Source organism: Talpa europaea, assembly GCF_964194135.1.
Source record: "Talpa europaea genome assembly, chromosome: 8".
NCBI lineage: Eukaryota > Metazoa > Chordata > Mammalia > Eulipotyphla > Talpidae > Talpa > Talpa europaea.
The window spans coordinates 31,208,941-31,232,143 of NC_140075.1; the positions used below are offsets into that span (position 1 = coordinate 31,208,941).

The 23,203-nt window shown below is 57.9% G+C and overlaps 2 protein-coding genes across 3 annotated transcripts; one reads left to right on the forward strand and one right to left on the reverse strand.

Moving 5' to 3' along the window:
- Nucleotides 1-2,707: 2,707 nt before the first annotated feature.
- Nucleotides 2,708-12,513, forward strand: LOC311175980 (serine/threonine-protein kinase PAK 6; the record flags this gene model as incomplete). 2 transcript variants are annotated; one of them, XM_084241250.1, is made up of 8 exons in its annotated part: nucleotides 2,708-2,911; nucleotides 3,751-4,407; nucleotides 8,914-9,411; nucleotides 9,541-9,674; nucleotides 10,009-10,135; nucleotides 10,246-10,371; nucleotides 10,812-10,946; nucleotides 12,346-12,513. In XM_084241250.1, 8 exons carry the CDS (start codon nucleotides 2,708-2,710, stop codon nucleotides 12,511-12,513), a joined length of 2,049 nt encoding a protein of 682 aa, XP_084097376.1. The 2 variants fall into 2 exon arrangements, with proteins under 2 accessions (XP_084097376.1, XP_084097377.1); XM_084241251.1 differs by lacking the exon at nucleotides 10,812-10,946.
- A 5,199-nt stretch (nucleotides 12,514-17,712) lies between these two features.
- ANKRD63 (ankyrin repeat domain 63) lies at nucleotides 17,713-18,861 on the reverse strand (the record flags this gene model as incomplete). The annotated part of the gene is made up of 1 exon (XM_084239883.1): nucleotides 17,713-18,861. The coding sequence occupies one exon, from the start codon at nucleotides 18,859-18,861 to the stop codon at nucleotides 17,713-17,715; it is 1,149 nt and encodes a 382-aa protein (XP_084096009.1).
- Between the last annotated feature and the right edge of the window lie 4,342 nt (nucleotides 18,862-23,203).

Here is a 23,203-nt window from a genome sequence, read left to right on the forward strand (position 1 = left end):
GAGTGGGGAGCAGAACAGGCGGATGTACTGAAATACACTGCTGAGGGGAGCAGTGGGCGAGACAGGAGAGGTCTGCTGCGCCATGTGGGTTTCTTCCTGGCCAGCCAGGGATCGAACTCATGCTGCAGAGGCAGACAGCTTCACAGTGCTGTGCTTGACCCCTTATACCACCAGGGAGGCCCTTTTCTGTACATTTTAGAATTAGTCTGTTCATTTCTACCAAAATAAGTATGTTAGGGCTTTGACTGAAATGGAAATAACTCTGTAGGTTAATTTAGGAATAATTGATATCTTTATAATACTTAGCCTTTTAATCTATGAACATTCTTTAATATCTTTAATAAATGTTTTATGCTTTTCAATATAGAAAACATCTTTAATTAGATCTAGTCCTAGGCATTTGATTTTTTTTTAAGATTTATTTTTACTTATTTATGCATACAAGAGCTGGGGTGTAGGCCAGAGATGTGGGGGGTGAGAGGATTCACCAGAGACAGAGTAGGGAGCAGAACAGGCAGGCTGAATGAAATACACTGCTGAGGTGAGACAGGAGAGGTCTGCTGCACCATGTGGGTTTCTCCCTGGCCAAGGCATCATTCCTGCTGCAGTGGCTGACCATAGCTTGATCGTGCTGAGACTTAACCCCTTGTGCCACAAGGGAGGCCCCTTGATATTTTTAATGTACATAGTAATGGTATCTGAGGGCGTGCTCTCTGATAACACTTCAGACATCAGATGAGGGGGTTATTTTTTTTCCCTCCTGAGACCATTTCTACAGCTCTCTTACACCAAGTGGGTGTTCAGTTCAATTCAATTCAGATACTACCTGCCTGGAGTTAGCACAGACCCCACAGGCTCAGTCCCACAAGCCACGTCCCAGATCACTTGTTCTTCTGACAGGTCGGAGGGTCCCCACAAGCTCCGTCCTCCAGTTCTATAATTCGCTAGAATGGCTCGTGGAACACAGAAAAGCACTTGACTTACCATTACCATGTTTGTTGTAAAAGATCCAGCTGAGGAACAGCAGGATGAAAGGGCCGCGTGGGGCAAGGTGTGTGGACAAGGGCACTGTGACGCGTTCACCAGCTGGGAAGCTCCCTGACTCTTGTCCCTTAGAAGTTTTCCTGGAGGTCTCGTTAGAGCAGCAGGACTGATTAAGTCACTAACAATTGCTGATGATTAGCTCCATCGCCAGCTCCTCTCTCCACCCCAGCAGTGAGGGCAGGGGAGACTGAAATTTCAGTCTTGTCACGCTAAGGACCCTAAGGATTTTAGCAGCTGTGTGCCAGGAACAGGGGACAAAGGCCAAAAGTTTATTTCCCACTGTACCACAGAATTAAAAATCTCATGCTCTCTTTGTTGCTGGCATGTAGAACAACAAGCTACCTTTCAGAGTGGGCACCGGCCCCCTTCCAGGTCTCTGACTTATTCCAGGACCAGAAAAATGCTGTTTCCAGAGCAGGAGCCAGAAAAGATTGTCACAGCCCTGAACTCAGAATCTTTGGGTAGAGGGATGACCCTAGCATTCAGTTCAAGAAACAAACAAGTTTCTTGAAACCTAGAAATGGCCTTTCCGGGTGACATGAGAACCCACTGAGTATATTTTACCACAATAAAGAACAATTTTAAGAAACAAACTAAAGAGCTATTTTGAGTCACTTCAGATGCCAAAGCATTCAAGTGGGCACTCCCAGCCCTGTCTTCCATCAGAGGTGGTGCCAGTGGGGGCTCCTGAAGGGGAGCTAGAGGACCGCTTTGGAAGCGTCACCTTTCCTCCTGGGTTTCCGGTTTCCTTCTTCCAAACCTCCTGCCCTGTCACTCCTAGTTATTGATGGAGCTCAATAGGACTTAGGCAATCCCAAATCAGGGAGGTGAGGGCTGGAGGTTTGGCTTGTACAGAGTTCTGAGACCCGAACAAATGGGGCTCACAGAAAGGGGAGCTCTCTCTTCCCTGGAGACTTTGCCCCTCAGATAACAGCCCCTCACCACCCCAAGTGTGCCTTCCCTCAGGGACTTTCTGGAATTGGGCAGAGCACCTGGTGACTATGAGAGATATCCTGATCCTGGGATAGATAGTCCCAGACTGGGTAGCACGCCCATCAACGAGTGGGCAGGCTTTTTATGAAAGTGGCATATCACATCAACAGGGTTTCGATAGCTGAACCATCCCAGGATAAATCCAAATGGAATGTGATGAAAAGCAAAAAAGAAACAAACAAATATGAACATACTGTTGGATTCAAGAGTAGTTCTTTTTTCCTTTCTCGTACTGTGCTATCTGGTTTAAAAATCAAGGCCATGCTCCAAAAAATGAGTTTGCTTTCCTCCCTCTTTCCCCCTTTTTAAAATTCTTTGACAGTGGAATGATATTTGTAATGGGCTTTGGATCTGATAAAAACACACCCCCAGAGTCTGACTGCTCAGCAGGGGACTTGGCGCAGACAAGAAGACAGACACCTCTTTTCCTTGTTTATAGTCTGTGTTGGCTTATTTATGGCGCTTTTGTTTCGGGGACTGCTCTGCTGGGAGCTAACAGTCTCCCTGAGGAAGTAGGAGTGAGAAGTGAGGGAAGCCCTGGGCCTGGACAGAGGACTGGGGGGCTGTCTGGGGCCTGAGGCCCTAGCACCAGCTGCAGCCCTGCGCTGCTGGGGCCCACCTCCAGAGAAGGCCCGCTGGAGCTCAGCATGCCCCTTCCCATTCAGGCACCATGTTCCGAAAGAAAAAGAAGAAACGTCCTGAGATCTCGGCCCCACAGAACTTCCAGCATCGAGTCCACACCTCCTTTGACCCCAAAGAAGGGAAGTTTGTGGGCCTCCCCCCACAATGGCAGAACATCCTGGACACGCTGCGGCGACCCAAGCCGGTGGTGGACCCCTCACGCATCACCCGAGTGCAGCTCCAGCCCATGAAGGTAAGAAGGTTCAGCCGCTCCCTCTCCACAGAAAACGGAGCCTGGCAAAACCACGAAGGCACTTGGAGGAACCACCTCATTACCAGCTTTCAGTGAGCCCGCTGTTTTCATGCCTAGCTAATCAGCCTCTGTTCTCTCCTGGGTGACCCAGGGAGGAGCCCCAAGGAGGAGCCCCAGGGAGGAGCCCCAGGGAGGAGCCCCAGGGAGGAGCTCCAGGAGGAGGACCCAGGGGAACCCCTCTCTGCTGGGTGGTAGGATTGCCAGATTTAGCAAACAAAGATGTAGCACACACAATGAAATTTGAATTCGTGAGAACAACAAATCATTTTTTAGTTTCAGTATGGCCCATGTAATGTTTGGGCCTATAGCCCTGGGGGGCTGGGGTTCTCACAGACCAGGGGGATTCAGTTGTGCAGACCAAGAATGAAGGATCAAAGAGCCTGCAGGGGTGGGGTCAAGGCCACCAAAGTGTGGAGGACAGTCCCGGACTGGTCCCTGCCTCCTAGGAGGGCTCCGGGGTCTCTCAAAGGTCACAGGCCCCAGGTTGGATCCAGGGCTCCTCCCTTGACTTCCCACAGCTTCCCAAGCTCAGCTGCCCACACCATCTGATGTGCTGGATGGGGGTACCAAAGTACCACGAAAATTGTTTTCTCCCTGAGGCCCTGCGCCAACACTGGGCTGACCAGCTATGGGTCCTGGTAAATGACTGAAAAAATTACGGGCTGGATAGAAGTGAGGTCCCTAGGTGTTCCCTGCTAGGCTCCCCCCAGGAGGTTCTCTGACTGGGTCTAAGACCGCCTCTCCCCGCTGCTCACCCACCTTTCCCCCCTCCCCTGCAGACAGTGGTGCGGGGCAGCTCCATGGCCACAGACGGCTACATCTCAGGGCTGCTCAACGACATCCAGAAGTTGTCGGTCATCAGCTCCAACACCCTGCGTGGCCGCAGCCCCACCAGCAGGCGGCGGGCGCAGTCCTTGGGGCTGCTGGGGGATGAGCATTGGGCTGCTGACCCGGACATGTACCTGCAGAGCCCCCAGTCTGAGTGCACTGACCCCCACAGCCTCTACCTCAGCTGCAACGGGGGCACACCAGTGGGCCACAGGCAGATGCCATGGCCTGAGCCACAGAGCCCACGGGTCCTGCCCAATGGACTGGCCGCGAAGGCACAATCCCTGGGGCCTGCAGAGTTTCAGGGTGCCACACAGCGCTGCCTGCAACTGGGTGCCTGCCTGCAGAGCTCCCCATCCGGCACCTCACCCCCTGTAGCCGCCGGTAGACGTGGGACCAAGGCTGCCAGGCACGGCTCTGAGGAGGCCCGGCCACAGTCCTGCCTGGTGGGGCCCACCTCCGGAAGGCCGGGTGGAGAAGGCAGCCCCAGCCCCAAGTCCCAGGAGAGCAGCCTGAAGCGCAGGCTGTTCCGAAGCATGTTCCTGTCTACTCCTGCCACGGCCCCTCCAAGCAGCAGCAGCAAGCCCGGCCCTCCGCCACAGAACAAGGTAGGTCAGGCGGGGCCACCTGTGGGGGCCACTCTCTCAGGAGGGCAGGGTCGCCTGGCTGGGCAGGGTCTACTGGGGAGCGCATGGCAGGGACACAGACCCTGCCTGGCCTCCCCACTCAAGGGTCAGGTTGGGCCGAGCAGAGGAAACAAAATGCTCAAAAAAGCAGTTCAACCTCAGCTGAGCCCTGACTCTCCAAAGGTTCAACACCAGGGTCAGAGGTTGCAAATCAGGCCATTTTCGGGGGGGGCCTTGAGAGGAATTTACAGCGCACCCCAGTTTATACTTCTTGCCCTCTGGGGTATGTCTAGGCAGACCACAGTGGGAGGCCGTGAAAAAGCACTCCTGAAAGAGCACATCTTGGACCACAAGCCCCCAGGGCTGAGCAGCCCCCACCCGAGCTGCAGAGAGGGGGCTCCTGCGCCGCAGAGGAGGGGCTCTGCCTGCACTGCTCAGAGCTGGTCTCAGCCTCCCCCCTCCCCCCCAAGGCACAGAAATGTGCCTGTTACCCCTTCTCTAGAGAGGACGCCCTCTTCCCTTCCGTGGTTTCAGTGGTTGCTGCTTTAACTTATATGTAACAACCGACTCGGGTTTGTGCCTTCTGAGGGGCGCAGGGTTGGGTTTGCCTGGCTCCAGAGCAGACTTTAGGCCTGTGTGACAGCCTTAAATGCACATCTTTTTCTTACAAAAAACCCTGATGGTGACATTTCATGGCAAGCCTCGGGGGGGAGGGGGGGAGTTGCTGCGTCTCCCCTGCCCGCTGACGCCTGGCCGTGGTGACGGTGTCCTTCCCTTCTGGCGGGTGAGACGCTGACTGCGGGTGAAGCGAGCCCAGGTGTCTCAAGTGAATCAGGGCTGTGCCCACCCCTGGCTTCCGAATGCGTCTGGCACCTGGCATCTTCCTCGGGGACAGCGCTGCTTCCTGAGGGACAGGCAGGACTGAGCTCAGGCTGCAGCACGAGCTGGAAGTCAGAAAAAGAAACAAGTGCTGACAGTGCAGGAGGATGGGGCCGCTCCTCCCTGAACGCCCTTCAGAACCCGTCTGGTCCTCCGAGTCAGCGATGGCTCCAGTGTAGACCAGCCCAAGGGGTGGGGGCAGTCGGGGTGTGGCCTGAACCCGGAACCTCCTTAAGTCACTGCAGCCTGAGACACCCAGGGGGAGATTCTGGGCTTTGTGCACTACCACCTCCCACCCCCGCTGGGACAAAGGAGAGGGCTGAGATGTCACCGTGAAGTAGCGGGGTGGCGTGATGAGCAGGGGTGATGTGCTCCATGTGAGGAACTGGAGCATCCGGGAGGTGAGGGGTCTCTGGAAGGCTTTGCCCCTGGAGAGCCAGTCCCCAGAAAACCCAGGTGGGAGTAGGGCAGTGCACACTGCCAGGGAGTGAGATCCGGAACTCCATGGCTCTCTCGGCTCTTGGGAGTCTGTAGGGATCTGTCAGCACTGGGCTGAGCACTAACATGCTAGTTTTGGGTGCCTGCCAGCACCCCACAGCAGGGGAACAAGCCCTTACCAAGCAGCTCCCATGGGTGTGCAGGGCTGTCCCCGCGCCCTTGAGGCAAGGGGTGGTTGTCTTGAGCTCAGAGATACCAGTTCCAAATGCAGGGTTGTTTCCTTCCCCACGCCTAGGTCTCTCCTTTCTAGATGAATACTGCCAAGCCAGGCTTCTCAAGGCCGGGCTGAGACTCATCTGAGCTGCCCTGGCCTGGGCTTCCCAGCCACACACTGCTGACATTTGCATCAGGTACTCCTTGGAGGGGGGGCTGTCCTGCTCATGGTAAGATATTCAGTAGCATCTCAGGTTCCTACACCCTAGGTGCTAGAGGCACCCCTCAGGTAGGACCACCCTGCATCCTTCCGGACAGGATCAAATATCCTTAGAGGACAGTCACTGCCCATTGGGAACCACAGCTTTTTTTTTCTTTAAAGATTTATTTATGCAAAGAAGAGCTGGGGTACAGGCCAGCAGTATCGGGGGTGAGAGGATTCACCAGAGACAGAGCGGGGAGCTGAATAGGCAGAGGACCAAAATACACTGCTGAGGGGAGCAGCGGGCGAGACAGGAGAGGTCTGCCACACCATGTGGGTAGCTCCCTGGCTGGGGATTGAACTCAGGCAGTAGCAGTAACAGTGCTGAGACTTAACCCCTAGGCCACCACGGAGGCCTGGAAACCACTGCTTTAGGCAAGCTACAACAGAGATGGACAGCATCTGGCTCCCTCCACTTCCCCCACGGCCCTGGAAAACCCTAGTCCAAGCCAGCAACCAGTCTTCTCTATCTCAGCACGTCCCAAGAGGTGGCTCTGGACACTCATAGCAGCTCCCATAGCAGCTGTCTGTGCACTGGTGCCCCGGGAGACTGGGCTACTGATGGCCACCATGTGCCAGACAGGGCTACAGGTGGGTCTAGGACTCTTGTATCAGCCTGGGCTGCTTAGCCCTCGGCGCTCACTTTGACTAAAGAGCAAAAGGAGAGGCGAAATGGGGACAAGAAGGCCAAAGAAGTAAGATAATTGGGAGCTTGGATTGCCAAGTAGTTAGGGGCAGAAGGGCTAAGTCAGAAGATCTCAGCTTGAGTAAACACTGGTTAAGCACCCACTATGTACCATGCGCTGCATTACATGTCAAGGATAGGTGACGCCAATGATACGACGGGGGTGAGGGGTCAGGCTGAAGTTTGGCCTTGCCCCTTACTGTTTAGTGACTCTGGGCAAGTTACTTAACCTCTCCAAGCCTGCTTCCTTGTCCTCAGATGTGAATAGTACCCATGGGATAATAAAACAACCCGCAAAGCAATGAGAAATAACACATTTAAGGCCTGTGTCAAAATGGCCTCAATAAATGGATTTTTTTATTTAACAAAAATAAGGGCCTCCCCGGTGGCGCAGCGGTTGAGCGCTGGGTTGCGAAGCTGCCCACAGCCTCTGCAGCGCCGGTTCGATCCCTGGTCACCGGCGAGGGTCCCATCTGGCGCGACAGACCTCTCCTGACTTGCCCGCTGCTCCCCTCAGCAGTGTATTTCGTCAGTCTGCCTGTTCTGTTCCCCACTCTGTGTCTGGTGAATCCTCTCACCCTTCCGCGCTTCTGACTGTACCCAGTGTATAAATAAATAAATAAATCTTTAAAAAAAAAAAACAAAAGTTATGACACGGCCCTGCCTTGGGCCACATATGGCCCTACCCCCAAAGCCCACAGCTGGAGAACCTGTCACCACAGCCTAAGAAAGGAAAGTGCCACCGGGCTTCTTGTCTTCTTGGGCAAGAAGACATGTCAGTCACACAAGGAACTCCAGAATTAATCCAGAGTCGTTGCAATTATTATTTTTTTAAATAGAGGCATGTTTTATTTATTTATTTGTTTGTTTGTTTGTTTATACATGCACTGGGCACAGTCAGAAGCACGGGAGGGTGAGAGAATTCACCAGAGCCAGAGCGGGGAGCAGAACAGGCAGAAGGAACGAAGTACACTGCTGAGGGGAGCAGCGGGCGGCAGGAGAGGTCTGCGCGCCATGTGGGACCCTCCTCCGGTGGCCGGGGAGCAGCCGGGGATCGAACCGGCAGGGCAGAGGCCGCAGGCAACTTCGCAACCCAGCGCTCAACCGCTGCGCCACCGGGGAAGCCCCAGAGTCCTTACAATTAATTCCATCTTTTGTCCTCCTTTCTCTTTATTGGCATGGCTTCACAAGCTTCATCTGGTTCTTTGTTCGTGGTTCATTAAGTAAAATGTTGCTCCCTCCTGCTGGAAACAGGCTAGAGGCTCACAAAAGGACCCTTGGGAAGGAGGGACTGCTCTAGGGAGCCCTCAGCAAAGCGCCTCACTCCTAGCCCCAGGACGTGGGTTTGCTTGGACCCACCCTCCTGATTCCAGATATGCTGGCACCAAGTCCCCAGCTCGGGGGACAGCTGAGAAGCGGCCCCTCCGCCCCAGGGTAACAGGGTTACGTGATCCTCTGTGGGAGACAGTCTCACAGCGCGAACAGGTAGACGCCATGCTGTCGGGCACGAGCAGGCCTACCAGACCCCTGGTGTGGCTTCCCTGCTATGTTCTGGGACCCAAGTCTCTCACCCCCACCCCACATTGCCAAAGCCTCCGGCACCCCTGTGGGGCCCCTTGGGTGGGGAAACTGCAGGATTGAAGAGCTCCTCTGAGCCAGATTCCCTGGGCTGTACCAAAGACCAGGGGCATCCCTGAGGTCTGACTGTCAATGACCCGGGAACAAGTACGCAGCACAGGACACCCTAGGGGCTTTCTTTGTCTTCCCAGCCTCAGCTGTTCTTTGCTCTGCTCTCCTGGGGTCACTGGGGCTGGTTACCCCAGCAGGACTGTGGTTTGCCTTCAGCTTCGTTTGAAACTCTTTGCTCACAGCACCTCCCCGGTTTGTTCTAACACTTGCCTGCCCTGGTCCCACCCTGCCATGTCCAGAGGTGATGGCAGTCACCCCCTGCCTCTGGGAAGGTTGCTCCAACGGCTCCCACAGCCCTTTCTGTGCTTTCTATCCCCTGCAGCCCAACTCCTCCTTCCGGCCACCGCAGAGAGACTCCCCCCCAAGCCTGGTGGCCAAGGCCCAATCCTTGCCCCCGGACCAGCCCATGGGGACCTTCAGCCCTCTGACCGCCTCGGATACCAGCAGCCCCCAGAAGCCCCTCCGTGCAGCCCCAGCCGCCTGCCCCCCGCCAGGCCGGTCTTCCCCAGCGGGCTCCCCCCGCACCCGGCACGCCCAGATCAGCACCAGCAACCTATACCTGCCCCAGGACCCCGCAGCAGCCAGGGGTGCCCTGGCCGGCGAGGACACAGGTGTCGTGACACACGAGCAGTTCAAGGCTGCACTCAGGATGGTGGTGGACCAGGGCGACCCCCGGCTGCTGCTGGACAGCTACGTGAAGATTGGCGAGGGCTCCACAGGCATCGTCTGCCTGGCCCGGGAGAAGCACTCGGGTCGCCAGGTGGCGGTCAAGATGATGGACCTCAGGAAGCAGCAGCGCCGGGAGCTGCTGTTTAATGAGGTGGGAGGAGAGGGCGTGGGGTGCGGCAGGGTGTTTGGGGTGGGCAGTGAGCGCAGAGCCAGACTGGACATGTGCGCGCAGGCAATGGAGAGCATGCCTGGCACTCAGACCTCCATGCCTGTCCCCCAGGTGGTGATCATGCGGGACTACCAGCACCTCAACGTGGTGGAGATGTACAAGAGCTACCTGGTGGGTGAGGAGCTGTGGGTGCTTATGGAGTTCCTGCAGGGCGGGGCCCTCACGGACATCGTCTCCCAAGTCAGGTGGGCAACAGGGGTGCGGGGCCCCGAGCGCTGGCTGCCCCACCCTTGCCCTGGGTGGGGTATCAGGCAGCCACAGGTTCAGCAGACTTGGGGGCCTATCAGGTCATCCCGAACCCCTCACTCCATCTCTCTGAGCTAGAAACACAGGGGTCTTGGGGTGGGGAGGAAGGGATTCTGCAGCCCCGTTCCCACCAGGGCTCCGGCTGACTGGGCTCCCCCACACATTGCCCAGGAGCAGGCGTCCAGTCTAGGGGCAGCTGCCCAGCCCATGTGCCTTGCAGTCCTGCCAGAGTTAACATTCTCTTCTGCTGCGGGCCCTGCCTTCCCTGTTCAGGCTGAACGAGGAGCAGATCGCCACCGTGTGTGAGGCTGTGCTGCAGGCCCTGGCTTACCTGCATGCCCAGGGTGTCATCCACCGGGACATCAAGAGTGACTCCATCCTGCTGACCCTCGATGGCCGGGTAGGACCCTCTCCCCACCCTGCACACCCAGGGCCCTATGTCCCTGCTCCCGGCCCGGCTGCTCCTACTTCATCACTCACTCCTCTTTCTCCCTGTCAACCGCAACCCAGGTGAAACTCTCGGACTTTGGATTTTGTGCTCAGATCAGCAAAGATGTCCCTAAAAGGAAGTCCCTGGTGGGAACACCCTACTGGATGGCTCCCGAAGTGATCTCCAGGTCTCTGTATGCCACTGAGGTAACAGTTTCCTCCACCCCCCAAACGCCTGGGAACAGCTTCCCCACTTCGGGTCCCATCCAGGACCCTCCATTAAAACAGCCCCAGTACTTAGTTCCCTCCGCCACTGCCCACTGCCCCCCACCTTGGCTTAGTCTGCTCTTGCTCATGATTTTGCTGCCCCAAACAGCTCCTCAAAATGCTCCCCACCAGCTCAAGGAAAGGTTGGCTATGGCCAGGCTTGCCCCTGTGTGTGGCCTTTCTGGGAGAGTCTCTGCGGCCAGCTGTGTCCCTACGTCAATGGTCACTCCGGCAGGAAGTAGCTGACCACAGGGAGAGTGGCCGGGAAGGAGGCTGACTCACCAAGGAGACTTGGGCCCAGCTGCTCCCTCCCCCTGCAGCATGCTGGGACCAGGGGGCCCCACTCTGTCAGTGGGGTCAGGGCCCTTCTCCTCCTGCAGGTGGATATCTGGTCTTTGGGCATCATGGTGATTGAGATGGTGGACGGGGAGCCACCCTACTTCAGCGACTCCCCAGTGCAAGCCATGAAGAGGCTCCGGGACAGCGCCCCACCCAAACTGAAAAACTCTCACAAGGTCAGTGGGTACACAAGGCGTGACCTACAGGTGCGGTTCTTCCCGAGACCTAGAGGAACAGAGCCTGGGCTCCCAGACCTAGCCTTTCCCTTCCACAGAAGCCAGAGGGTCTGGGCTCCTGATAAAGGCTCTTCTTTCTCCACATAACACCTGCGTCTGGGTGTGGAGTCATATCTAAATGTAAATTCCTGTGGTCACCCCAACAGGGTTCCACTCGCAGCTGCACAGCAGAGTCACCGCTAGCAGGCAATTGTCAGGATTCTTCCTCAGGAATCCCTGAAGTCCTGGGGAGGAATCTAATAGAGCAGGAACCCCTGTCCCCTCTGTCAGGGGAGCCCATCCATGCTGCAGTGTTCCTAGTCTGTCACACAAATCGCCTTGTCCGCCATCATTGTACATCTAATCACATCTGAGTCTGTTTTCCCCTTAAAACAAGTGAGGGTGTGTGTGTGTGTGTGTTTGTATTTAACCCTTTGCTAACAAATCCAACCCAAATCCGCAGGCCTTAGCAGTGGACACCCCCTGCTGGCCACCAGCTCAGCACAGGGCTGTGAAGTGGCACTGCCATCTGCTGGCCAGACGAGACAGGTCCTAGAGCGTTGCGCCCAGTCCCTAAATTGACAATAGTTGGCTCCAGCACAGTTAGATGGGGGGACAGACAGGAGACACCTTGTGACACGACTGACCTTTGGAGCCTTACACTACTTACGCCAAGACTAATGGACCAGGGAGATGTCCAACTGGCTAATGCCTCAGGGGAGATAGCCTACTGTAGCAGCGCAAGACAGCCTCTTCCCAAGGGATTTGGCTTAAAATGAATCAAGATCTGGCCTTGACTTTGACTCTAAGGCTTAAAGCAATAAAGACATCTCCTTTTTAGGTCCCACCTGCTTGTTCTCTATTCTTCAAAGCACTTCTTTGTCCCTGGACTCTTTTCTTAAATCTTCTCTAAATCCCTACGCGCAGCTGGGGCACACATATTTTATCATGAGCCCCTTTTGCAGAAGAGTAAACAGAAATCTAGAAAAAAATTCCAACTTGCCCAAGGTTAGGGCTAGACCCAGGACTGGATTCCAATTGCATGCCCCTTCCACAGAGCAACACAGCTGAACCTGAGCCCTGGGAAGCAGGGTGGGGAATGGGCTGCATTTGCCACTCAGCTCCCCATGGCTGCAGGCATCCTAGTTCCATTTGCTCAGCAGTACCCTCTAGAGATGAACTGGCCACTTTTCCTAGAGCGATGCTGTCTTTACTTACTTGATAATCTAAAAAGCACAGTGCCTGGGAGGAACAAGAAGTAAAAGAACTCAAGACTTTCAAAAGATGGCATGGTCATCTTTATGGGCATCCCAAAGTGACTGCAAACCATGGCTTCCCCCCCACTGCCCTGTCTTCACAGGTTTCCCCAGTGCTGCGAGACTTCCTGGATCGGATGCTAGTGCGGGACCCCCAGGAGAGAGCCACCGCCCAGGAGCTCCTGGACCACCCCTTCTTGCTGCAGACAGGGCTGCCGGAGTGCCTGGTGCCCCTGATCCAGCTCTACCGCAAGCAGACCTCCACCTGCTGAGCCACCCCAGGGTGCACCTGCCACCTGCGTCCACAGGCAGGGGACACTGGGCAGCCAGCCTGCCTCAATCTCTCAGTATTCTCTCCAAAGATTGAATGTGAAGCCCCATCCCTGCCCTCCTGCCCCTCAGCTCACTGGGCCAGGCCGGACCTGCCCCCTCCGTCTCTCTCCCTCCCAAGTGAGTCCCCAGTTGCCTTTGGGATGATGGAGACCCTTTCTGCAGGATGACCCTTTGTTATTTGCACAGGGATATTTCTAAGAAACGCAGAGACCAGCGCTCCAGGCCACTGAGGCCAGTACAGCAAAAAAGGCTGCTGCGCTTTTTTAAAGCTAGTGGAACATTAGTGTCCCAGGCCAGCCAAGAGGGCGGATGGCCTGTCTTCACCAGGATACCTGCTGTCCTCAGCGCCAACTCCAAACTCTGGGTCTCAAGAGGGCCACAGGGAAGGTTTTTATTGCCTGAATTCGTCTTCCTTCCTGTGTCTGATTTCCTGAAGAAGGCACAGTCCCACCTGCACCTGCTTCCTGACCATCCTGTACCAACAACGCTCTCCCTACACAGCCTGCTCTGAACTGTGAACAGTCTGCACACTGAGGCTGTAGGAAGGGGAAGGGCATTTTCTGGGTGAAAGAGAGAGAATGAGGTTGCGGTAAAGGAGGTCTCACTTTACAGCATTGAGAGAATGCGTGTGTGTGTGTGTGTGTGTGTGTGTGTGTGTGTAGGACGGTCTCCCCAGCCAGTTTCAGTAAGGCTTCCCATCCTCTCTCCCATAAAGTTATGCTCTTAAGGGACCTGCTCTCTTGGCCTGGCTTCCCACCTCGTTAAGTCCCGAGTTTCTACCTGACCAGTGAAGAAGTCTGCATGACTCACACACATCCTGGGGCCTTAGCAGGTTTCTGAGTTTCTCCTGTACTGTGGCATCTGGGAGCCAGAGACCAGAATACTAAGGGAACAGACTTTGTTTTACCTGTGAGCTTCATCTGAAAAACCAAGTCTTCAGGGACCTATTCTTTTCAAAATCCAGCTCCAAGGGGTCCATCATGTTAAGAAAATGGATACCCCATTTGTGCAAATCATCAGCCCCAGCTGCCTCCTCAGACACCTGTCTCCTTGTCCTGTTCCCCCACCCACACCCCCACCTTCAGGGCTGTGGTGAGACAGGGAATTCCAGGGAAGAACTCCTGGCGCCTGGACCCCATCTAGATAATATTTTTAGATTCCTCTGCTCCCAAGTGGAATGCTCTGGGGCCAAAAAAAAAAATTGCAAGGACTTTTTTTTTAAGGGTCAGAGTTTTAAAAACAAAAGCATCTTCCCTAGAAACTTTTGTGAATTGTTTGCATTTGTGCCTGTTTTAAATTAAATTGAGTGTTCAAAACCTCAGGGCTTCCTGTTGTCTCTGGGAATGAAACCAGCCCATCCTCAAGCTGTGTATACCTTAGAGGGAGCGCCCCAGTGGTCACCCTAGACCCCAGAAAACCCAGCTTCCTGCTGGCCTATGGGACTGAAATGAGGGCAGAGAAGGAGGGAAACAGGAAGTAAAATGTCCTTGGAGAAATAAGAAACAGGGTTCCTTCCCAAGGGAGAAGAGTCCAGACGGGAAAGTCAGGGCTGGGCCATGTTTGTTGATGCTGCGGGGACTCTTCTCTGACCACTTGGAACCCATCTGGCCACTGGGGCTGGTGGCCACTTTCTGCAATCAGCTTCTCCCTTCCCCCGTTTGCTTCTCACTCGGTGAAAAGTCAGAGGCTGCTGTGCTCAAGCTGTTCATAAGAAGAGGCCCAGGGCTGCTCCCAATGAGAAAGCAGCCTCTGTTTTGGTGCTCAGAACTGAGGGAGACCACGAGGAATCGCGAAAGAGCAGTGCAGTGGCTGGAAACCAAGGAGCCTGAGTTCTAGTCCTGGGCGGGGGAAGTGATGAAATTACCTTTCAGCTTCTAGCGCTGACACTGATTTCAGTACTTCCTTCCTGAGATCGCGCCCTCCCCCCTCACTTGGCATTCACGAAGACCTTTCTAGCAGGAGCAAGGAGCCACGCGGACAGCTTCCCACAGCATTCCCACCCAGACAGCTGCTGCCTCGGGCCCAGCGCCCCAGTCCCGCCAGCTCAGTAGGAAGCAGCACCCAGGTCTTACCTTCAGGAAGCGGCCGCATGGGGACAGGCAAGGATGGAGGTTGACAGAAGGCAGACCCTTCAGAGGAAGCAGGCACACCCTTCCACCTCTCCAGAGGGAGCTCAGAGTCAGGAGCAGTAGGCAAGGCAAAGAGAGGCCAGTTCTCGCAACTGAGTAATACTGGATTTATTAACTACTCTTTTGAGTTCTAAGAGTCCTTCCAACAGAGTGTCACTCCAAAAGCGTGGGCACAGGTCACTGAGCCTCACACACAAACCAGTGCCGAGCTCCAGGGGCCTGGGTGACTCTTCATGGTGACGAAAGCAACAGGAGTTGGAAAAGCAAAATGTTTAGAAAAGTCTCTTCTAAAGCGGAGACAACTAGAGAGAAGCCCAGGCTCGACGTCCCGGAGTGACAATGAGAGGAAGTTGAGGAGAGCGAAATGTCACTCGTCTGAGCTCTGCACAGAGGCGGCCTGGTAAGAGATCTGCGAGGACAGCAAGTCAGTGAAACGCACAATTCAGTTCTGACAGGAAAGATCTGTTGTGGTTTTTTAGAAACATCACTTTCAAACACCAAGCTCTTGGTGACTCCACCGAAAGGAGCCGTTGTGGTGGTTTACTCGAATAGAGGGGCCCAAGGTGACATTCAACCAGCAAGCCACATGTCAGCCACACTTGAAAAGATGACAGCACCTTCAACACAATATGCAAGCCAGACCTCGCGTTGTTTTGAAGAAACCAAAATGCTTGTATTCTTACACCATTAAAAACTTCTTGAAAATTAAACACAGTTGAAAGGGAATAAATGAGCAAGCAAGGGTCAGAAAAAAGGAGTTGGTGCTCAGGGTGTCCAGTAATTCCCCATCCCACCTCAGATCCTCTCCCTCTCTGGCTCTTCAAGGGCCTTCAGTATTGTTCACCCATCACCCAGACACTGGGGCGGAGGAGAGGCAGATGTTTGGGGACAACCGAGTGGGGAGGAGGCAACACACCCCTGAAACCAAAGCAAATCTCATCAGAAGAAAACAGAGCATAATCAGCAGGGGCCTGCGTTCAGAAATCATAAGGGAAGGGCTGGAGGTTCCAGGTTTTCCAGAAGAGAGCCGGAGCTCCAGGGACACAGGGCTTCCACTGGGAAAGATGGGGGTCTTTAGTAAAGGGTCTGAGCTCCTGCTACACCAAATGCGAGTTTTTGTTCATTGTCCCTCACTCCGCTGCTGTGAAATGACTTCAAGTATCCGGATTTAATATACTACAAGAGGAAGTGGATAAAATGAACACAGAGGGAGAAGGACACGGCGGTGATCTCAACTAAAACCTCAAGGCTGAGCTCCCAGCCAGGGCGCGGCCGAGAAGCGGGGTGCTGCCACAAGGGGGCACCAGAGATCACGCCCAGTGTGGGGCCTTCGCCGCCTCGCTGGCCCTGGAGGGGTGGTGGAAGCTTGGGGGAGGCGTCGGACACCTCCCCAAGGCCCACTCCTGATCACCTCCCCCTCCCCCCCAGACCCGGGCTCTCAGCACAGGTGGCCCTGGCTCTGGGCCGTTCCCTTGCAGTCACTTGGGAGAAACCTTCCGTTCTGGTTCTGCCAAGACAATGGTCAATGCCTTGAAAGACCCCACCACTGGTGGGGGAGGGGCTGCTCAACCTTGGGGGTTCACAAAAACAGCCCCCGCGCTTGCTACCCCGTAGGCTGGAAATGGAGATATGCCCGCGCTTCTGGGGGGCCCCCTGGGGCGCTTGTTTCTCCAGGCTCCCTCCGGCTCCCTCTGCCCCCCTTCACTGGGGGCTGGGGCGAGTGGGCGCCGGGTGGGAGGGGACCAAGACGCAGGCCGGGGAAGGGCCTTTAACCTCCTCGCTGCGCCTGCCCTTGACGCACTCACCTGCCCAGCAAGGACACTGGGCCTGGCTGAGCCCCACGCGTCGGGGCAGAGGAGGGGTCCTTGGGCTGGGCCCACCACGTGCCCTGCCCTCCATGAAGGGCGCAGCGAGAAGCGGGAGCCTTTCACAGGCCCCTTCCAGCTCCCGCTGGAGTTCGATGTAATTTAAACCGGGACCTGCGGCTCGTGTGGGCTTCCGACCCCCGCGCGCCGCCGCTGCCGTGGCAAACACTTGAGTCAATTATCCCCCTCGCGGAGCTGCTATTTAAGGAGACATTGTCAGGTTCTTAAGCCTCGGATCAGACCCGCTGCTTTCTGCTTCCCATACAAAGACTCAAAACAAGAGTTCTTTGAGCCCTGGAAGAAATACAATTAAGCAAAGCCCTCGCAACCCGTTCCACCCTGCGGGAGCACCCACGTGCGCGCCGGGGGCTGCGAGGCGGGGCGGGGGCGGCCGGGCGCTCAGGGCTTTTCATTTCCAGCCTCCGTCCGAGGAGAGGAGCCCGGGCCGGGCCAGCAGGGTGAGACCTCGGCCACGCAGCGCAAGCGCAGCCCTGCTGAACAACAGGCTGGCCGGGGGCTGGCACCTGCTCTGGGAGGAGGGGCAGTGACCCCCCCATTGTCAGTGAGGTGGAACCCTAGTTCTCCCCTCTCCAGCAGAGGCAGAGGGAACTGGAATTACCCAGAAACTGGTTCAAGAGATAACGGGCATTTCCCCGCAAGGGGAGGGGCGGGGGCCGGCTCCCATCTTCTTGGGGCAGGAGTTGCTCTCCAGAGGGACCTGGCCCCCCATCCTTTACCAAGCCAAGGCCGAGCGGGGAGGGTAGGCCTTTGTGCGCCACCGCCACTCTTCTGCCCGCCTGGCTGCCGGGGTGTGGGGAAACCCCAGAAGGGAGCCCAGGAGAGCACGTCCATCTTCCTGGCGAGAAAGCTGTGGTCCCCGGGACCGGTCTCCTAACCTTCCAGGACAGGAAAGGGCGCGCCATGGGGAAGATGAGACACTTGGGCAGCGACCACCAGCAACCACACACACGAAAAGAAATGATAGGGGTGTCTTTCGAAGTGAGGGCATCGCGCCCTGGCAGTGGGAGCAGCTTCTGGGATGAAAAGCAGGGAATCTACCAGGAATGTGAGGACCTGGCGAGAGACAAATCCCAGACGAGCCGAGACGGCCGCGCGGCGCCGCAGGGCTCAGCCTCGACGCCGTTTACCGCTGAGCGCGCAGCACCACGGCCTCCGCGCCGGCGTCACAGGGCTGAGGCCCCGGCGCCGAGTGTGGCAGCGCGTTGGCCTCCAGCTCCGGGCCGCTCTCCGACCCGGTGGCCTCCCCGACGAGGCTGGGGATGTCTGGAGCCGTGGAGCGTCGGCGCAAACCCAAGCGGCCGGAGCCCGGGCCCCCCTCCGGGTGAGGGCTAAGGCCGATCGGGGCTGGCGCTAAGGCCGGGGGCGCTCCCTCCAGCACCTCCTGCGAGCGCCACCGCCCGGTCCCCGCAGCCTGGGGGGAGTGTGGCCGGACCATCAGGGCGCCCGCCCGCAGTCGAGCCGCCTCCTCCTCGGTGACGGCGCCCAGTGCCAGGCTCATGCTGCGGCCTAGCTCGGGTCGCTCGCCGCCCTGCGCTCGGTGCCGGCCGGAGCTCTTGCCCCCAGCGCCGGCCTCGCCGCCGTGGCCGTGGCCGCCGGCCGTTCGCGCGAAGCGAGCCAGGAGAGGCCGCGGCAGGCGGCGGGGGCTGGGTCGTCGGCGCTCGGGGCTGGGCGCGGGGGCCGGGCGGTCCGGGGGGCTGTCGGAGTTGGAGCCCCGGGCCGCGGCGGCCGCGGCTGCCCGGCCCCAGGGCCCGGTGAGGGCCTGCACGCAGGTCCCGTGGCCTCGGGCGGCCGCCAGCTGCAGCGCGGTGAGGCCCGCCCGGTTGGTGCGGTCGAGGCGCAGGCCGAGGCGGCGGAAGGAGCGCACCAGGAACTCGAGCACCGCGCCATGGCCGCACGCCGCAGCCCACATCACCGGGCTGTTGCCCGCCGAGTCGGCCGCCTCGGGGTCGCCGCTGAACTGCACCAGCAGCTGCACGGCGTCCAGGTGGCCGCGCTCGCAGGCCAGGCTGAGCGCCGTGCGGCCGCGCTCGTCCCGTAGGTTCACGGCCGCGCCCTGCTCCAGCAGCAGCCTCACGAAGCGCGAGCGCAGCGCGGGGTCCGGCAACCCCACGGCCACCATGAGCGGCGTGCGCCCCTGCTCCGCCCGGCAGTCGATGATGCTGCGGTCCAACGCGTCCAGCACGAAGCGCGCCAGGTGCACTTTGCCCGCCTGCATGGCCTCCAGAAAGGTGCGAGTCCCCGCCCGGGGGCACAGGTCCTTGGGTTTGAGCATGGCCCCGGCCGCCGCGCCCAGGCGGCCCGGCAGCTCCGCAAGGGGGCGCCCTGCTTCCGCGCCCCGCGGGCCCCGGCCCCTGCTGGCGCTCCGGGGTGGCTCCTTCCGCGCGGGGGCGGCCGCGGCCGCGGGTCCCGAGGGTCCCACTCTCGGCCCCCGGAGGCGCCCGCTGGCCCGCCGCTCTGGGGGCTCCCGCCGGGAATCCTGCGGCGGCGCCCCGGGCTTCCCGCCTGGAGGTGTCGGCTTCTGGCCACTCCGAGCTCCGCGCCTCGCCCGCCGCGAGACGACGGGAGCCCAGGCGCGGCCCCCGCCTGAGTCTCCCGGGCTTTCCCCGCGTCCGGCGCCCTCCGTCCCTGTGGCCGGGAGCCGCGCCACTCACCGCGCCCCGGGCGGCCCCGCTCCCCCGCTGAGACGGTGGCGCCCGCGGAGCGCGCCTGCCTCCAGCCCTGGCGGGGCGCGCCGCTCCTCAAGCTGCTGGCGCCGCTCCTCCGCCTCCTCCCCTCTCGCGGGGGCCGCGCCACGCCGGGGCGCTTGCTGCTTACTTGGGGGGCTCAACGGCGAGGGAGCCGCCGCCCGCCCGGAGCCCTGGCTTTATGGTCCCGGGGGTCTCCATGGCGATGGCTGCCCCGGCAGCGGGCTGAGACGTCCCGGCAGCAGCCGACGCGGTGGGGAGGCCGCCCCTGACCTCCACCCTCCCGTGGGCCACGATGTCGGGGAGCGGCTCCTCCTCCGCGCTCCCCTGGGGCTGCCGCGGCGGTTGCGGGGCGAAGGCGGGGGCTGCTCGCTGGGGGACACATGCACCCGACCCGACCAATCCCAAAGTCACAGTCTTCTCTCCCCGCCCTCCGCCCCCTCCGGAGTCGGGGCCCTGAGCGCCTCCGAAACTGGCGGGAGCGCGTTCCCTCGACCCGTCGGGGAAAGCCGAGGGCTGCCGCAGGGGTCTGGGCGGAAGGAAACGCGATCCCGTGCGCGCAGGGCTGGATCTTAACCGAGTTGGGGGTGACGCGAAAAGTAGACGGGGAGCCATTTGGGGGAGGGGTACCTACGTTGTGCGCGAGGAGGGGGGGCGCTCAGTCTGGCTGGGAACTGCCGCTCGAAGTGTAGCGCATCACGCACTCACACACGATTGTTCCTCCCGCACACGCTCACTCGCGGCGGGGGTGGGGCGCGCTCCCACCTCAGACGTCTCCAGAGCCGACTAGGCGCCCGCATGCCAGCTCCCGGCGGGGCGGCGGAGGAGCCGGCAGAGCCGAGAGGCGCCGAGCCGCCGCTTTAGCATCCCCAGTGCTGCCGCCGCACGAGCAACTCTGGGGCGCCGCCTCGGGACCCACCGCCGCCCCGGAAAGTGCTAGATCTGCACACAAGGCTCCCCCCTGTCCGCGTCACAAAATCCCCCGTAGAGCGCAGGCCTCGGACCTTGGCCGCTCTGAGCCTTTCGGGGAGGAAGGAGACCCGAGTCAGCAAGGAGAGGGAAAGTGACTGCACCCCCTCTGGTCTGCTTGGGCCCTGGGGGAGGGGGCTGGGCGAGGCTGGTGGTGGTAAGTCTGGCCCCCCCGCAGAGCCTAGGGGAGGTGGGAGGGAGTGTGGGGTCGGAAAGTAAGAAGTGCATCGGGTATCAACTACAGAATTTATGTATTTGTTTATTTATTAAGATTTATTTATTTATACAAGCACTGGGGGGGGGTCAGGCCAGAGGTGCGGGAGGGCGAGAGGATTCACCAGAGACAGAGGGGGGAACAGGCAGACGGACTGTCGAAATGCACTGCTGAGGGGAGCAACGGGTGAGGCAGGAGAGGTCTGCTGCGCCGTGTGGGTAGCTCCCTGGCAGGGGCCTGGAATTGAACCGCCCTGCAGAGGCTGCGGACAGCTTCACTGCGTTCAACCCCCTGCGCCCGCCACAGGGGAGGCTCTCAACTACAGAATTGATTTGTTGAGCCCTTTCATGAGCCAGTTATTGTGTTGCCTGTTGTGGGAAACACAGAGGCAGAAGGGTGGGTTCTGGATGGGAGAGATCAAGACCAGGCATAAAAAGTGTAGGTGACCTATGGCCTGAGCCTGAATACAGCCTCAAATACAACTGAGACAGTCCTTAAGGGAAGTGGGCTGGAGATGTGGGAGGAGGCGGTTCCAGAACTGAAGAGGTCTTCAAGGGTGTGTGGGCTCTGGCTGCTAAGAAATAAGGAAGCTGCCCCAGATTGAAGCAACTACAGAGGAGCAGGGCCAAATGCCTTTGGGGACAATATTAAGGACCGCTTTAAGGGATCCCTTTCCATGATACAAGAAATGGGGAAAATAAAGGATACTTCAGCCTGGCCAGAGCAGTGACAAGACACTTTGCAGGACTAGCATCCCCAGGGAAAGAGCTGGAGTGAGGCGGGGATCTGCCTCTGGAAAGAATACAGTGGGCCCGGATGGGTGAGTGGCAAAGTGAGAACAGGGCCCTGCACCCTGAGCGAGCTTCTTGCCTTTCTCCAGCTCCCAGACTCCAGGGAAGTCCATCCCTCCACTCCACACCTGGGCCCCAGCCATGGTGCAGGCTCCCATCCTCCTCTCTCCTGGGGGATCATGTGGCGAATACCTGCACACACTGGGAAATCCCCCTTCTTTCTTTTCATACTTTTGAAACCCCCCTTCTCAGAGTTCTGCCAATTTTCTCTCATGGTGTCGCAGAAAAGGCACCATCTTTTTTTTTTTTTAAAGATTTATTTATTTATTTATGCATACAAGAACTGGGGTACAGGCCAGAGGTGTGGGGGGCGGGTGAGAGGGTTCACCAGAGACAGAGTGGGCATGAAAGGACACCATCTTTGGCCTTTTTTTATATATATATACAAGAACTGGGGTACAGGCGGGAGGGTGAGAGGATTCACCAGAGTAGGGAACAGAACAGGCAGACTGAAGAAATACACTGCTGAGGGGAGCAGCGGGTGAGACAAAAGAGGTCTGCTTCACCATGTGAGATTCTCGCCGGCCGGCCAGGATTGAACCTGTGCTGCAGAGGCTGCGGGCAGCTTCACAGTGAGGTGCTCAACCGCCTGTGCCACCAGGGAGGCCCCACCTTAGAGTTAAGTCCCAACTTGGGGCCTCCCTGGTGGTGCAAGGGGTTAAGACGCAACCTATGAAGCAATCCACAGCTACTGCAGCACAATCCCCGGGCAGGGAGCTACCCACATGGCGCGGCAGACCTCTCCTGGCTCACCCGCTGCTCCCCTCAGCAGTGTATTTCAGTCAGTCTGCCTGTTCTGTTCCCCATTCTGTTTCTGGTGAATCCTCTCACCCCCACACACACCTCTGGCCTGTACCCCAGTTCTTGTATGCATAAATAAATAAATCTTAAAAAAAAAAAAAGTCCCAGCTTGAAGGCATTTACTAGTGGTGTGGTTCCTGCCTACATATTCGCAACTGCAAAATGAGGCCCATAATACTGGCCCCATCTGCTCCTTGCAAGATAATGCTAGAGTATCAGTAAAGTACTGCAGGATAATTCTGGGTGCAGAAAGCCCAATCCACCCAGAACCTGGGAACCCTTCCTGAGGTGTCACCCAGGAGTGGGTCATAGACTCTCCAGCTCCAGTATGGATGCAGGAAAGCGCTCCCTCTTTACTTAGCAGAAGAAAGGTTTTGCTTCCTTTCATGACTCAATTTCCCTCTTCTACAGGATAGGGGAAATTGCTTTCTTGCCTTCTCTCTCTGTTTCCAGGCTCAGGGGAGGGGTTTCCCCTGGAATCTGTGTGTGGCAGGCCACCTGACAAGCCAGGCAGTGACACTCCCTGGGTGGAGGGTGGCAGCCGCAGGCACTTGGAATAGATACCGCATGGGTCCTAAAGAACCATGCCCCCTCCTCTCTGCGCCTCCCTGGGACAGCTCTAGCTCCTTTAAGTCTTTGTTCCCAGTGGAGGATGGAAACAGTTCCCAGGAAGAAGAGCTGAGGCAGGTCCCCATCAGGGCTTCACCCTGGCCTGGCGGAGAACGCCATGCTGGGTACTCTTGGGAAGGAGCAGCCAGTTCCATTCACCCCAGCTGGCATCACCAATAGGGCCAGGCCTGTAGTGGGGTAGGGTGGAAGGGTTGCTTTCCAGGTCTCAGGTCCTGGAGCCTTTGCTCCGACTTTCCTGTGGGCTCAGTATGTTCTGAACAGAAAAGAAATAGCAAAGCTGAAAAAAAGCTGAGACTTTGCTGCAGAGCACAGAGGCACCAACAGCCGGAATTAGAAGCTGTCGCTTAGGGAGCTGAAGGCTGACAGGAGATGGAACTGAAGCAGGCAGGGACAGGCAGGCACTCCACACTCCCCTCCCACCTGCTGAGCCTCTCCCCTGCAGGCCCCAGGCTGGCAAAAGGGCTT